At 42.2% G+C, this 15,485-nt stretch overlaps 1 protein-coding gene across 7 annotated transcripts in view; it reads left to right on the top strand.

Annotated features, from left to right (window-relative positions):
• The window catches only part of MAP2K5 (mitogen-activated protein kinase kinase 5), a 141,080-nt gene that overhangs the window by 69,567 nt on the left and 56,028 nt on the right, over positions 1 to 15,485 (top strand). For 4 of the 7 annotated variants that reach the window (XM_055715551.1, XM_055715547.1, XM_055715546.1 and 1 more), the window contains exons 14-16: positions 986 to 1,059; positions 1,989 to 2,039; positions 5,700 to 5,771. In XM_055715551.1, coding sequence (XP_055571526.1) covers positions 986 to 1,059; positions 1,989 to 2,039; positions 5,700 to 5,771 — 197 coding nt within the window. The remainder of the gene's footprint in view (positions 1 to 985; positions 1,060 to 1,988; positions 2,040 to 5,699; positions 5,772 to 15,485) is intronic. The other 3 variants (XM_055715552.1, XM_055715550.1, XM_055715548.1) reach the window with 1 other exon arrangement.

The raw sequence follows: 15,485 nt of genomic DNA, 5'->3' as shown, positions 1-15,485 counted from the left end.
TGCTGACAATCTGGCTTTATGATGTACGTTGATGTTTTATTTGCTGGAGCGGGATTAGTAATCATTTTAAGGCGTTGCTGGCGGTTAACCTCTGTAAAAGCTCTGAAACCATGAGATCGAAGCAGTTTTATGCAGCAGAAGCCATGGAGGTGGAAGCCAGTAGCTTTGAATAATGATGTGCCGGGGAGCAAAGCTGCACTGAATGTGTTCTTGTAGCAGGAGGAGGCTGGAATGTGCTTGTATGTTTTGTGTTTTGACTGTGTTCCTGTATACAGGTGTTTGTATGGGATGCTTTGTATTTGTAGTTTTTATAGAATATTAAATTCTGCTCTTGTCACTATGTGGAATTAAGTGAGGGCTGCTGGAGAAGAGGGAGGCAGGGTTAATTGCAGTGTTAGAGTACAAAGTCGCAGGGCTGGGATGAACCTTAGAAGGTCAGCCCAGCTATCCCTTGATATGAAAACAGGCTTTACTGTTTGCACGGCTGCTTTTGGCTAGTTCTTAAATTGTCCAGGGTTTGCTCCCGCTCTGTTATTTCCACTCCATGCCATAATCTACAGATCCTTTTTTGCAGACCTGCTCCAGCCTACACTCCAGGCAGCTGTTTAATCCTATATTTATGCAGTTGATTAATCCCTGTCTAAATGCAGTGCTTCCATTTGTCCCTGTTGAATTTCATCTTATTTTTTCAGTCTCATTTTCCAGTTTGGCAAGATCACTTTGAATTCTAGGTCCTGTCCTCCAGTGCACTTGCCGTCCCTCCCAGATTGGTGTCACCTGCAGATTTAATAACATGGATTGTTAGTATGTGAGAGGTGCAGATATAATGTCATCTGTGCTACTGTCTGTCACAAACCAGAGATTGCATTTGAAATATATCTTTGAAGTATTTCCTATTAAAATCTATCGTACCAATATTCGTAACGATCTCCGTGTAGACGATGAGTATCTAGGATAATATAATGCAGTTTTGTTCCCTCGACAGATGTGAAGCCGTCTAATATGTTGGTGAACACGCGAGGCCAGGTGAAGCTGTGTGACTTTGGGGTTAGCACACAGGTAATTCCCCCTCTAGATCTCTGCCCGCTCTCTTTCTAATGTCAAAATCACCTGGCTGCCAGACAAACAGCCCCACAGCAAGCTCCCCTCTTCTGGGAGAGCCCTATTCATTTTTAATCTCTGGGCGACTTTTCTTCATCTGAATATGATTGTTCATTGTTTAATGACAGTAAAAACTGCTGATATTGTAATTACTACTTACGAATAGCAAACTTCATTGATATGCAGCTTTGATATGAAAGCGTTTTGGCCAGACAAAAGGGAGGGCAGAACGAGAGATGTGTCTGGGGAGCCCAACTGGCCCACAATAAAAATTAATATTGGGAGTAACAATAGTGGTGGGCTTTTACAATGTGCAGCACAAATTTTAATTAATTTCCATTTTGGGCCTCCCTGGAGAACTTCTCTGATAGTGACCCATGAGCTTGCTGTGATGTTGATTTGAATTTCAGCACCTTTACTCTCAGCCAAACACGAGGACCAAAGAGAAGGTCAGCCTTGTATTATAAGTTGTCAGAGTCTGTTGTCCCTCCAGCGTATTTAGCGCTCGTTGCATTCAAGTGATGAATGTGGCTTTATTCACATCTTGAGCCAGCTGACTGAAAAATGAGTGTGTTCAATCCTACTTCAAATTGACTTTTTATATCAGACTAGTTTGGGGTACTAAAGCGATAAGCATCCTGTTTAACAGAATTGTTTAAGGTTATCTGCCATAAACTGTAATGCAGTGCTTGTTTAAATTGGAACTCTCATTCCGAACAAAAGAGAGATTTAATCATTTTTAATGCCTTTGCAGATAAATTTGTTCCCTTTTACATAATTTTTAGTTGATTTATAGGAATGATGATTGTAGGTTAAATGAGGAATAATTGCCCATTTTATTTCCACATTATCTTTATATTGTTCTAACAGACTGTTTTGTCTGATAGCTGGTGAATTCTATAGCCAAGACGTATGTTGGAACAAATGCTTATATGGCGGTAAGTGGATTTATGCAGGAATAACATTTAAATAGAAGTATTTGTTCGCAGTCATCTTCTGTGTAATGCAGGATATGTTCTAAATCAATTCTCAAAGTTCATCTCTCCCTGTCCCTGGCATAAGCTCTGCCGTGATTGCGGATGCCATGAAACAGCTCCCGTTCGCTCCCTGCAGACCCGCTCCCTTCCCGTCTGTGCTCACCTACCAGCTCAGTGGCAGCTGCCCTTCTTGCTGATAGGGGACAGTAATGCTGGAAAAGTGTTTCTTTCATGTGTTTTTAGTTGCCTTTACTGCCTTGTAACAACCGGGAACAAAGAAGAGAGTTGGGTTTCACGTTTACGGAACACTTTTCCGTGGATAGTCTGCGGCTCTTTGCAGACGGCTGGCAGTCCGGTGCTGTCCGTGGGTTGGGAAGCACTGCTTCCAGCCTGCAGTTCAGCAAAGCATTTAAACCTGAGCAGCATCTCACTGGCTTCTCGACACCTAAACACTTCCCATGTGAAGCTAAAAATATTTGGACTAATAATATTAGGGTATTAAATTGCACACTGTGTAATGTTCATACGTTAAGTCACCAGTACGTTTCATTTCTCTATATAAATTTTAGTCAGTGCTTGTTACAATGAGACTATTGTTGTCCTGTTTCTGTACGTTAAAGTATAAATTCCCATCATTTTTAGATCAAAGTAACACATCGCTAGAGATGTATCATTTGGGAGAACGCTGCTGCGGGTAGCTGGGGTGTGAGGTTTGGGTTTAGCAGCTCTAGCTGACCTGACACTGGATGTGGCGTTCGTGTCGTTGAGATTAATATGGTGACAAGAGCCAGTCTGAAAGCAAACCACAAAAGTTAGCCCATCTTTTCCATTAGATCAATGGGATTAATTCTAGTTTTCCATTTAACAGATGCGAAAACTTAAATGCTTCAGTTTAGAGCGGTGTATTAACTGTTGTCTTTTATTTTTGGCCATTAAAATTATTTTAACAAAGTACTTTACACTGTAATATTAAAGAGGGAAAAAAAATGTTCAGCTTGTTTAAAAAAAAAAAAGAAAGTGTGAACAATACAAAGTGGGTGATACTTGTGTTTTTCAAACCTCAGAAAAAAGGAGAGAGAAATCCATGACCTTTAATCGCTTTCAGGTATTTTTTCTTACTTTGTTGTAAGAAGGCGGCAGACCAAAGCGTGCCCATTTATTTGCTAAGTGCTTTTCTAGTCAAGGTATACTCGTTATGTGGCTTCTGAAACACTCGTGTCACCATCCTAGAAAGACTTGGGCTATCCTCTGTCATCAGAATATTATGTGCAGAAAAATGTTTATTAAAAAAAAAAGAGAAAAAAATCTGGTCTTGTCTATTACCACTTTCGCTGGAAAGCCTGCTGATTTCTCTGCCTCCATTTTCTAAAAGAAATGGAATATAGTAATTCAGGCAAATAAACAGCTTCAGATTAATCAACTTTTCCAACTCAGCTGTTACTCTTAAGAGTTGTCTTAAGCAGGTCTGAGAATTAAATTGTATTATGCTTCTAGTGTACAAATCAAGATTACTGTTCTCTTTCCCAGGTGTACATTAAATAAATTACTTTTTTTTTTCTTTCCTATTGTTTATGGACAAATGTGATGTATTCATCTGTTAATTGAAAAAGAAAAGTTTAAGCTAAAATGTACTGATTTCTTGTGTTAAAATTGTTTTTCTTGCTGAATGAGTCATTTGTCGTCATAAGATTTATAGTCAAGTCCTCAAAAAATCAAGGAAGTCATAAGCTTTGGCTTGGCTGCTTGGCAGACTGAGTGAATTTGAAATCATTAAAAAAATTTGAGATTGCTGTTTGAAATAAGCAAAAAAGCTTTTTGATTGAGAAATTAGAATTCCCAACAAGAATACATTTTCTGTGAAATCGTTTTATCACCACTCTATATAGAAAAAAGATTTTGGTTTAAAAAAGTAACCAGCTGTGGAAATGAAGAGAAAATATTTTTGAACTGTATATCTTTAGGATGCTCTCCATGTTGCACACTTTACTTTATGCATGCGTTACTCTGATTTTCATCTTCTTTTCCATACTCTTTAAATTCATGTGACTAGACTTTTTGTTTAAACGTGCAAATTATTTATTTGCCACCATCTTCTGTGAGTACATAATTTCTAAATATAAGATGCTGTGCAAAGCTTGAGCTGTTATAACAGAAGAATAACCAATTTAATATTGCTCGGTGTGAATTATGCATCTGCTTTGGCAGCTCGGGAGAGGCCGGGGTCTCCCCTGCACTGAGATGATCTGCGGGTGTTTCCGTCTTGCCATCGGTGTGGTGTCTGCTGGTCAGAAACATGCCTGGCCAGGATAGCCGGTACCATGTTATATTCCAAAGCCAGATATATCTATCAGTGTATGGTTTTGGCTGCATATCTGCATCTTTATGAGGGTCTTTGTCAGTATAAAAGGATGCTTAAAAATCGTATCCCTATATGATGCTGTTAGAAACATCACTAAGATGTGATAGGCTAACTGTACTTAATGAAGGCTTGCCTTAATGAACTATAAAAAAAAAAAAAATAAGATTTTTGGGTCACCGTTCAGCTCAAAATAAATGAGGCTCAGTCAAGAAGATTTTGTGCCAGTTACATTCTGGGGTGGGTGGGTTTTTTTTAGGTTATGGCAGTTGTGGAAGGCTATCCTTAAAGATAATGTGGGCAGCACTGTGGTTTTTTACTTAACATTCACGCTGCGATAAAAGCTCTTGACCTGGGATTAGCTGTGCAGAGGAAAAATCCGAAAACACATTGGACTGGCACTAATTTGGGAGTTTGTTTTCTAAAAAAGGTCTCTGGATTATTAAAGACTAAAAATACAGCCAGTACTTCGTAGGTGGTGGGGCTAGACAGGTGCATTAACAGCACAGTGGGGAGAGAAGTCTCATGGAGCCTTTTATTGTTACATTTCATGCTGTACTTGACCTTGGAAATGCTTAAATTGTAGCTTTCAAGTAAAAACTAGCAGTTACATTTTACAGCACTCTATTTCATGAGGCATTAAACTTGCTATTAATAGTTTTGAGTGAAGCCTTTTTTTTTTTTTTTTCCTCCATAGGTCAAAAATGAAATTAAAAAGTATATAAGATAAAATTGCTGGCATGTGACTTCATTGATCCTTTTGGCTTCCCTAACTTTGCTTTTTAAACCAGAGTTACTCCCCAACACCTTCACTCAGCATGAGGAGTCTGTTTTCCTGTCACGCCTTGCTGTTGTGCCTGGGCTGAGCTATAGGTGTATATACCACCGAGTATATACCACCGGACTCTCGCAGCTTGACCTTCGTGCTTTGCTGTGCATGTGCAAGCCATTGGCTATTTTTTGTTGTTGTTGTTGGATAAAACAGCCCAAACACAAATGCCAAGGCCAACTTTACAAGGTGCATAGCAATGCATGGCTACAAGTCTGAGCGTTACCAAGTCCTTTGCTCTTGCAGAAGAAGCCAAAATAGATATATAAGTCAAGTTTGAAGAGCGGATTTGCTCTCTTCCAGGTTAGCTGGTGAGTTTTATATGCTTCTTTGCATTTTCTCAGTCGACTTGTTTGCCCTGGGCTAGCTTTTGTGGAATAAGTATGTGTGTTTGTTTGCGAGGCTCAAGAAGATGTTTCTTTCCATCTCTTTGCAGCCTGAGCGGATTTCAGGAGAACAGTATGGAATTCATTCGGACGTTTGGAGTCTAGGGATTTCCTTCATGGAGGTATGCAAACATCTATCATTTTCATGTGCCCATTGCAAGAATCAGATCAATCTAGAATCAAAATATTTCAGTGTAGTCTTTGTAGACTCTTCTATATGTGCATGTTTTCAATTATTGCAAAATTTCTTGGCTGTATTTAGAATGGGTTTGTTCTTAACTGCGTTCAGTTCAGTTAAAGAGCCTCTGTACAAACCTTAAACCCTCTAATAAAACTTAAGAGTAGGAAGTAGGGCCTGGTACATGGATGCCTTTGCATCCTTTCAACACCTGTGGGATCAAAAGTGATAGTATTTCTGTATTATTAGGGTTAAAATTAAAACAGCGTAATGCAGATTCCAGGTTTGAGCTGGTTAACGGCCTTGCAGAAACTTTGCAGAAATATTTGCACGACGGTATGAGTGTCTCCTTGCATGATTAAATGAAGTGTTTGAACTGAACTGTTCACAAGGCCTTTGAGAAAGCTTTCTCACAAATACAGGTTCAAGCAAGAGACAGTCTTACCAAAGTGAAGCAGTTTGAAGGAATGTGGTTGTAAGCGCGGTCACTGCGGAGAAGCCACGCTTTCGGCAGGTTTGGTCAGAACAAGGTCAGGTTTGGTTCAGGAAAAAGGTTGTTCTTTTCAGCTTAGGTCTTATCAGGTGTTTTACAAAACATAAAATTCAATGACTTTATAAATAAATGAATGATTGTTTATAGGAATGATGACCTAGAGTGTGTAAATTGAGTAGAAGTGCCTGTGTTACGATAACCTCTTGACCAGTAAAACCAGATCTGCCTTGGTCTGGTCTGGGAGCAGGGACAGGTAGCTCTGGTCTGGTGGTGGCAGAAGGGGGTGTATGGCCCACGCAGCCTTCTTCACACCCGCCTTGGCTGGCCTCCAACAAGCCAGCTACAGCTGGGAAACCCTTGCAGCCTTGACAGCTCAAGCCATAAGCTCTCGGGGGAGTTTTCCAGCTTGGGGACAGTCCATGAGAGAGCTTCCCCCTGCTTGAAGTTGTTGTTGCGTCCTGTCAGAACAAAGCGTTCCAGCCATCGACGACTTGCCTCATCTTTCTGGCACAGCCTGGCAAAGGCATGATACTATTAACCAGAAAATACAGATGCCCTTCCCTTTTCTTCTGGTCTAATACCGTGTCACTAAGGTGAAGCTAAATATACCTTTCAGCGAAGTGCAACTGCTGTTTTTAGGAGAAGACGATAGAAGTGAAGGGGGCTCGGTGCTGGCCCTCTGCGTCTAGGCAAATTTCACATTTTGTAGCCTGAAAGTGAACCCAGACCGTTGTCATGTTTTCGAACAAAAAATTCCCTGCCAAATCATTTTTAATCAAAATGAAAATACTTAATGCTGAATCACTGCGTTCAGGTCTTGTAAATCTTTTCCAGAGTCTAACTGAAGCTAATGCTGAATTACAATAATGACATACTTTAACGTGTCACAGGGGATGCAGTTCTCTTAATTTGTTTTACTGCAAACCATTTTAATGGTTTGTGGTGCTGGAGAGCCCTCACAATTTTGGGAGAGATACAGAATGTACTCAGGCAGTCTGTAAATTAATCTAGCCAACAAAGGGCTAAACCGAGATTGTGTTACATAAAGGTTTGACTATGATGTTCTTGAGTCGTGGTGGAATAGAGTGACAGAAATGCAGAAGTCCTATAGAGTGGGCATTTGCTCGTTCCTCTGCTGAATAAAAACTGGATTTAGATGTGCAGCAGCAATCCGATGATTTATCATGTAGACCAAGATATTTGGAATTTATTTTGGGATTATTAGTAGGTATCCTGTCCAGTCATGAATTTGATTTGAAGGATACGTTTTACATTATATTAGCCAACATTAGGAAAACTCTTTTTAATTTGCATTTACTCTCCTCTTGTAAACCTTCTGAACTTTTTTTTTTTCCCCCCCTCTCTCACTTTCCACAAATGTCTTCTGAAGCAGATGTACAAAAAACAATTCGGTGCTGTGTGCTTTGTTAATTGGTATGTCATCTGGTCCTCCGAGACCTCTCTTCAACATGATCGCTGTTTTATTGAAGTGGTTTGACTGATGTGTTAAATGATGAAAGCAAGGACAGTGGCTTAGAAAAATGTCTCAAAAAAGGTGAAGAAGATGCTCAAAGAGCCACACAAGGTCACTGTCATTAAAGTAACACTGTATTGACATGGGGATTGGTAGTGGAGACACCCAGGCTCTTGTTGATGGAACTGTTAAAAAGGGAAGCTAGCATTTACTATAGGATTTTAAAATCATCTCCACTTAGTAGTGTAATGCTCCAGTCCCTACAACTTTGCGCTAGTACAGTTACAGCATGTTAATTTAAAAGAAATAGTGTGTGGGGACAAGTTAGCAAGGGCTGTTCTGACATATGATAACATAAAATAGCAGCTAAGTACATCTTCCTGAATTTTCTTTAATTTTCTTCTGAGCCTTTAAAATGTCTTGAATTTTTTTTGCTGCATAGCTATGTATAAGGAGAAACTGAACCATTCTTTTTGAAGGTTAAGAAAACAGCCCCCCAAATAATTGGTAGCAGAATATAAGAGTATTAGATGTGGGTACCACCTAACTTTGGAGATATGGTGAGCGTTCTTGTTCCTTGTGAAGTAAGAGATGTCTGAGGGTGCTCAGTCTTCCCTTTGCCAAAAACAAAAAAATAAATTTAAAAGGGAGGGAGAAAAAAAAAAAAAAAGAACAAATGTTGCTAGCTTTTTCATTATTCTTTCATTTTTTGGAGTTTGTATTTCTTTCTTCAGTATTTTTTTGAAGGGAATTAAATTTAACACATAATCTGTAAAACTGTTTAAAATTGTTTCATCACAAATTGTCTGTTTTCATGAGGTCTGTAGGTGTTTTATTTAAGTGCAAATAGTGGTTGACAGAGCAACTTCAATTTAAACCAATGACATAGCTGTCACTTCACTGAAGACTGTGTCAGCATTTTCATTTATAAAAGCTGTTTTTCAGGGGTTTATAACTCAGTCATAAAACACACTCCAGGCTGGCTGGGCTGAGTCTGAGTGCTGTGTGCGCTCCGTCGCCCATTCGGTCTCCCTCCAAGAGCTGTGCCCTGCACAGGAGGATAAATTAAATTGCCTAATATTTCTTGTTCCTCTCCACCGTGACTCTAACCCTACCTTGCACGGCTGCTATCCAAAAGTGAACTTTAAAGCATCCAAAAGAGGATGAAATACATCGTGTTGGTTTTTAACGGGCAGCAATCCTTGTCCGGCGGTGCCTGTTTGCGGGGATGTGAGGAGCAGGTCTGCCTTCAGCCAAGCCGCTTCTCCTGGGATAACGGGCTGCTGTAAGAGACGAGAGGCTGGGCGAGAAGAGTTTTGGTGGGACCCGTGGGGCTGGTGCCTGCTCAGGTCCTGCTTTCACAGAGGGTTGCTTCTTGGGTTTCTGCTGGATTTTACCGTCTCGGGGCTGCCTGCTGAGGAGTGCTGGCATGCTCTTCAGACAGTACGGAGGACCAGAGTCTCCTACGTGTCGTGAGGAGAGATGGTAGGTGAGAAGGGAGTTTTGGGAAGGGAATGGACTAGAGTTGTGATCAGAGTTGCTGGTTGAGGCAAAGTATACGCTTGCAGATCTTTGCCAGAAGATCCAGGGCTCATTCAGTCTGCAGATAGAATTGATATTAAATTATATTGAAACGCAAGAAATGAGAGCGATTTGCTTACACTTCCAAAACTTCCTCAGTTTGTGGCATATGAGCTCGTGTGCTTGGCTGATGATACCTTTTTGCATCTCCTTTTGTGTCACATCCCAGTCTCTACTTTCCACTGTCCGCTGCTGAGAAAAACAGCTACTTTCCTGTGTTTCAGGCCTCCTTTTAAAATTAACTTTTCTTGCAAAGATTATCAGTGTTCTCTCCTTCAGGGAAAAGGAGTTTGTATATAGGTTTTAAAGTTAGAAGCAAGTCCTTAAAACTCCCAAAAGGAGAATTTTAAGTCTTCGGTCGCCAGAGTTCTCTGTTATCTGTGTATTTGCAAGAGCTTTCAAGCTTTGCTAGTTGTTTGTGACATTTGTGTTAAGATGCTGGTTTAAGCAATATTTCAAGCAGTCATAGGACAGATTTTCAGCAGTTGTGTGCATTCCCACATATAGACACAGTGGTATGTATGCAACAAACATGCCTTACATCGTGTATTTCAGGCGCAGGTACATATTGTCTGAGCGGGGTCAGCACTCATTGCATGCAGTGTCAGCATTGTGGAGCACACTCTTCAGCACTCTTGGGCTGGGAGCACAGCTGGAGATGTAGGAAGAGTTCACTCACACCACGCAGGCAAAGAGGAGGAACATGTTTGAAGAGGGTGCTACAAGAGAAGCAGCTCTGCTTTAAGATGATTCTCTTAGAGCACTTCATGCTTTAAAATGTTTAACTGCATACATGTGATGTAAAGAGTTGCATCGAGGAGGTTTCAAAAGAACTCTTTCTGAAGAGTCTAAAATAAGTGATTAGTCACATATCATCAGCTTTGAAGTGATAATGGTTCAAGATCGAGATTGTGAGCTGATCTGCAGGAAGTTCTACAGACCACGATTCCGTCTTCTGCAGGATTTCACTTAGTGTGGATGTTATGGTTGGTCTTTCATCAATTTTACACCCTTACCTAATCAACAGCAGGTAAATGGATGGGGGTGGGGCAGTGGGAGCCCTGAAGCTTGGTGGCACAGCATAGTTCCTGTAGTGGCGCTGGAGACTTGGTGAAGGTTTGGTAGGAAGGGGTACAGTTGTGGTGGGGCAGCAGTAGATGTCCATGTGACTGCTGGAAGCAGACATGAGCCATGCAGTGACCTACAGTGTCAAAAACGACACGGAGTAGGGGTAGTAGGAATATTAATTAATAGCCCAATAGAAGATGGCAAGGGTCAGGCTTAAAAGGAAAATGAGAATTTGCATTTAATCTCCATGTAGAGCGGGAGTCTTGATATCGTAACAAAATACCTGGCTGAAGTGAGGTGTCTCCGATCAAGTGACAGTTCATAGTGGACTTGGCCTGGTTTTGCGTGCTTGGAGCGAGCAGTCGCATTTTTGCTTGCTTAAACTGGAGAGACTAGGGGAGGCCTTGCCGTGGGGGTGCTGCTGGTGCTGGTAGAGGCGCTGAGGATGGCTCGTAGTGGGTGGCATGAGGCCATCGCTAAGCAAACTTGTGAAAAGCGTGATTTCCCCGTTCCTACACGGAGAATTCAAGTTCTTCAGCTGATGCATTAGATGAATCTAGGCACTTCAGTAGATACAGTAGGATGTGTCTTAAGTTACTTTTGCCTTTTTCTCCTTGTTGCCTTTCCCCCCCCTCTCCTTGTTGCCTTTCCCCCCCCTCTCCTTGTTGCCTTTCCCCCCCCTCTCCTTGTTGCCTTTCCCCCCCTCTCCTTGTTGCCTTCCCCCCCCCTCCTTGTTGCCTTTTCCCCCCCTCTCCTTGTTGCCTTCCCCCCCTCTCCTTGTTGCCTTTCCCCCCCTCTCCTTGTTGCCTTTTCCCCCCCTCTCCTTGTTGCCTTTTCCCCCCCTCTCCTTGTTGCCTTCCCCCCCTCTCCTTGTTGCCTTCCCCCCCTCTCCTTGTTGCCTTTTCCCCCCCTCTCCTTGTTGCCTTTTCCCCCCCTCTCCTTGTTGCCTTTTCCCCCCCTCTCCTTGTTGCCTTTTCCCCCCCTCTCCTTGTTGCCTTTTCCCCCCCTCTCCTTGTTGCCTTCCCCCCCCCTCCTTGTTGCCTTCCCCCCCCCTCCTTGTTGCCTTCCCCCCCCTCTCCTTGTTGCCTTCCCCCCCCCCTTGTTGCCTTCCCCCCCCCCTTGTTGCCTTCCCCCCCCCTCCTTGTTGCCTTCCCCCCCCTCCTTGTTGCCTTCCCCCCCCTCTCCTTGTTGCCTTCCCCCCCCTCTCCTTGTTGCCTTCCCCCCCCTCTCCTTGTTGCCTTCCCCCCCCTCTCCTTGTTGCCTTCCCCCCCCTCTCCTTGTTGCCTTCCCCCCCCTCTCCTTGTTGCCTTCCCCCCCCTCTCCTTGTTGCCTTCCCCCCCCTCTCCTTGTTGCCTTCCCCCCCCTCTCCTTGTTGCCTTCCCCCCCCTCTCCTTGTTGCCTTTTCCCCCCCCTCTCCTTGTTGCCTTTTTCTCCTTTTTTCTTCCTTTTCCCCGCCTCTTTTCCACCTCTTTTCCTCTTCTTACTGAATTCCAACCCTCTCTAAACTAATTTAGAACCCCAAGCCTCACTTCTGTGCCCAGCCATCTAATAACAAGCAATGCTTGGATGTGCTAGGTGTTTACTTTGTTGCTGCAGATCACGAAATAACACCGACATTAGAGCAAATCTGAACCAAGTGTTTCTGAAAACGCAGGATTGCCACCTCTGTGGGTGACATAGCAGGGCCTGGAGCAGCGCAGGTTTCTGTGGCTCTAGCCCTTGGCCAGACCCTTCCTGGAAAGGACCCAGCTTTACAGAGCAAATGTTTCATTTCTGGCTGTTTTTGGTTTCTTGAAGTATGGCTGAGAGCAGACTCGTGCCTTGAGCTGCCTCACAGCTTGGACCATGGGTAATGTAGGTGGGACTGCGTAATAACAGACATCTTCTGTTGAGGATTAAGGCAAGCAAGCGAATAAAAAGTGCTTTTTTGCAATGAGCCTCACCTTGTTACTCTGGTTTTAAGGGCTGTAGGAGTGTGATGTTTGTGACTTTCTTGTAGGGGCAAACCCTTGCACTCTCACTTGGCCATTCAGAGTGGCTGCAACACGTGCAGAATTTAGTGGCCATTAGCTCCGTTTCCTTGTCTGCCATCTTCAGCGGCCACCAGGATGAAGACAATGTCCAGCTCCATCACCATCTTTGTGGCAGTGGAATTAGAAGTAAAGGTACCAGTGCCTGAGGGTTGGGTCATGAATTAATAATTGCTGTGTGGTGGGGGAGGCCCGTCAGAATAGCTGAAAACAGAGAAGTTGCCTCGCAGAGTGCTATCAATCACTCAGTGACCATAACTTCCAGTAATTAGTGTATTTTATGGGCCTTTGCTTCAGTGACTTGGAAGCACATATGCTCCACTCACAGCTAAACTTAGCCGGAGTAATATTCCAGGATGATTTATCCGCTTGCTGCGCTGGGATGTAACCCTATATTAGGTGAAGATTGTGAACTAAGCTGCAATAAAGTGTAAGTTTAGGTACAGTTTGCGCGGGTTGAGACCTCAATGTATCATATTTCTCAGCAATTGCTCTTGGGCCACCGTGGGCAGTCCGTGCGGCAGCTAAATAAATAATCCAGTTCCCTACCTGAGCAGCTGGATGGGTGGACAATTAAGGGATAACATCAGCCATGGTGCGTTTGTAATATATAGGATTATGCAATGTAGATGAACGTTCCCTGTTCTTATACTGTGTAGTACGGCTGTTTCCACCTTTAAAAAGTCAAAAATTCAGAAATGTTTGCCAGTGGAATCTGCCTTTCCCTGTTATTTATTCAGTTGGTAATGGCAGGTGAATCCTCTCATGCCCACGGAGGTGGGGAGCAGCTGAAGTTGAGCTGCATTTCCACCAGCACAACCAAATTTAACTTTTTTTTTTTTTCCCTTTAGGTATTAATTTAAATCCAGCAAACAAATAAGCGGGAAGCCTCTCTGCTCAAACAAGTAGTCTCATTAATTGTTACAGACCATTTGTGTAAATTTTGCACCTGACAATTTCCATTGATTGCCCTGAAAGGCCCGTGTCCCACCTTTTTCCCTTTAGAAAAGGCACTGCTATTCTGAGCAACACCTTTGAAGATGTAGTGGTAAAAGGCTGGGAACAGAAGGGATTCGTGGCGAGGAAGAAATGTGCAATTTAATCATGATTGTCTGCAGTCTTTAGTTTGCAGTGCATTTACTATAGTTCATATTTAAAAGAAGTCAAAGTGAAACTAATTATCTTTAATTAAGGTGAATTAGGCTTTGATTTTTAATATATTTTATGTAGAGAGATCTCAAACTCATCTGCTCAAGCCAAGGAATGTCCCAAAGGTTATTAGGGCATATTTCTGTTGGGCCTGACGGTATTAGTAATAACCTTCTTCCTCATAGTCCTAGACATGAACAAATATGTCACTTCATCAGTCTCTGTTACCCGCGCTTATGCCCCTCCGCAGGGGTCGCAGATTCCACAAGTTATCAGCTAATGGCGTTATACATTAAAAATTGAAGCTTTCCTCACTCTGAGGCCTTTCAAGGCTTTGTTCTTAAGCCCCAGACACTTTGGAGTGCAGCTGCAAACTATAGGCAGAAGATTAAATTAATTTGTAACTCTTTTTTCGTCCTGCATTACTAAATCCTGCACATTTAATTGAAACCCTACTTCAAGATGCTTTGTGTTTCTGTTCTTCTTTGTTGTCAGTTTAACCTCAGAAGCACTTTAACGCTGGTAAATTGCTGTTATATCCTTTCGGATTTTTTTTTTTTTTTAACTGTGCAATAAGAGGACAGTGAAATTGATATTAGAAGGAAAGAAAAATCTGAGAGTAGTTTTTGAGGTATTTAATATTTATTAAGGTCTGTACCCTGCAGAGTTTCAGGTGATTTTAAGCCATCTATCTAGGAATGTATAAATTGGTCCTGGAATGAAACTTCACCTAGGGAATTTTATGTTATCCAGTAGTTAAGTCTGATTTTTAAAGTTTCCTGTGTCTGAATGTTCCGAAGTGGTGTCTGCTTTTCCATAAAATGAGGGTTTAACTGCAGTGCACAATCTAAATGCAAAATCCTTAGATGGAAATTTAATTGTGTAAAATGTGCACAAGGTAATTAAGAACAAATTTTAGAACATTTCAGACTATAAAGTCCTCCTTCAGCTAGATCACTAGCGATATTGTAAGTGCTTATTTTCAATTTGCAGTTATGCTGAGAAACATGGAATGTGTCTAAATTAAGAATAAAAACATCCCATGCTTTTCTGTATAACTGTAAATTAAAAAACAACTTGCACAACATAGACAATAATCTAAGTAGGAGACTTTATTGCCTGAGTGTCCTAAAAATATGTTTTGAACTTCCTTCCCTCAGTCACTTTCTGAACAGGAGACAGACCAAGTTGCTGTTGTAATTCTTATTAACAATACACAGGCAAGCAAGCAGGGAGCGACACAGAGGAAGCGGTTTGTTGGTGAGGATTTCTGGATTTCCATTTTTGGTTCCAAAGTTGTTAATTAAATTATTTCAACAAGTCAATTTAATTTTGCGTTACTGAGCTGCACGTTAAATGTGTGTATTTGAGAACAGGTTGGTGTTGCTTTCCAGCCCTCCTCGTGGCCGCTCGGCACGGATGGTTTAGGCACCTGCCCCTGCTGAAACTGGCTGCCTCGCGCTCTTTTTGCTTTCCCTTACGTGTTTTTTAGATATAGTTTGATAAAAATCAGCATACATGCACACTGTACCTCTGCCTGTTGTTTAATAATCTGGGATGATTTCTCAGTTTATCAAGTACTGGATTACAAGCTGATGGTGCACCCCATCCCTCCATCTGCAGCTCTCTCCGGGTCTGGGGGAAGGCTCCAGCAGGTCCTTGCACTTGGAAGTGCACCTCAATTTTCAGGACACAAGCTCACTGAACGCCATAAGATGAGCGTTTTAAGTGCTCCAACCTATGTCTAAGAAAATAACCGTTTTAACAAAAACCAGGCACACGACCGCCACCCCCCAAAAAAACCACACACAGACATGTGGTTTTTCTGGAATGAAATGGTGTAGGAGAGTGTATTCTGACATA

Source organism: Falco cherrug, chromosome 7, assembly GCF_023634085.1.
Source record: "Falco cherrug isolate bFalChe1 chromosome 7, bFalChe1.pri, whole genome shotgun sequence".
NCBI classification, from domain to species: Eukaryota; Metazoa; Chordata; class Aves; order Falconiformes; family Falconidae; genus Falco; species Falco cherrug.
The sequence above is the reverse complement of the archived record's forward strand: the minus strand, read 5'-3'. Positions and strand labels throughout refer to the sequence as shown.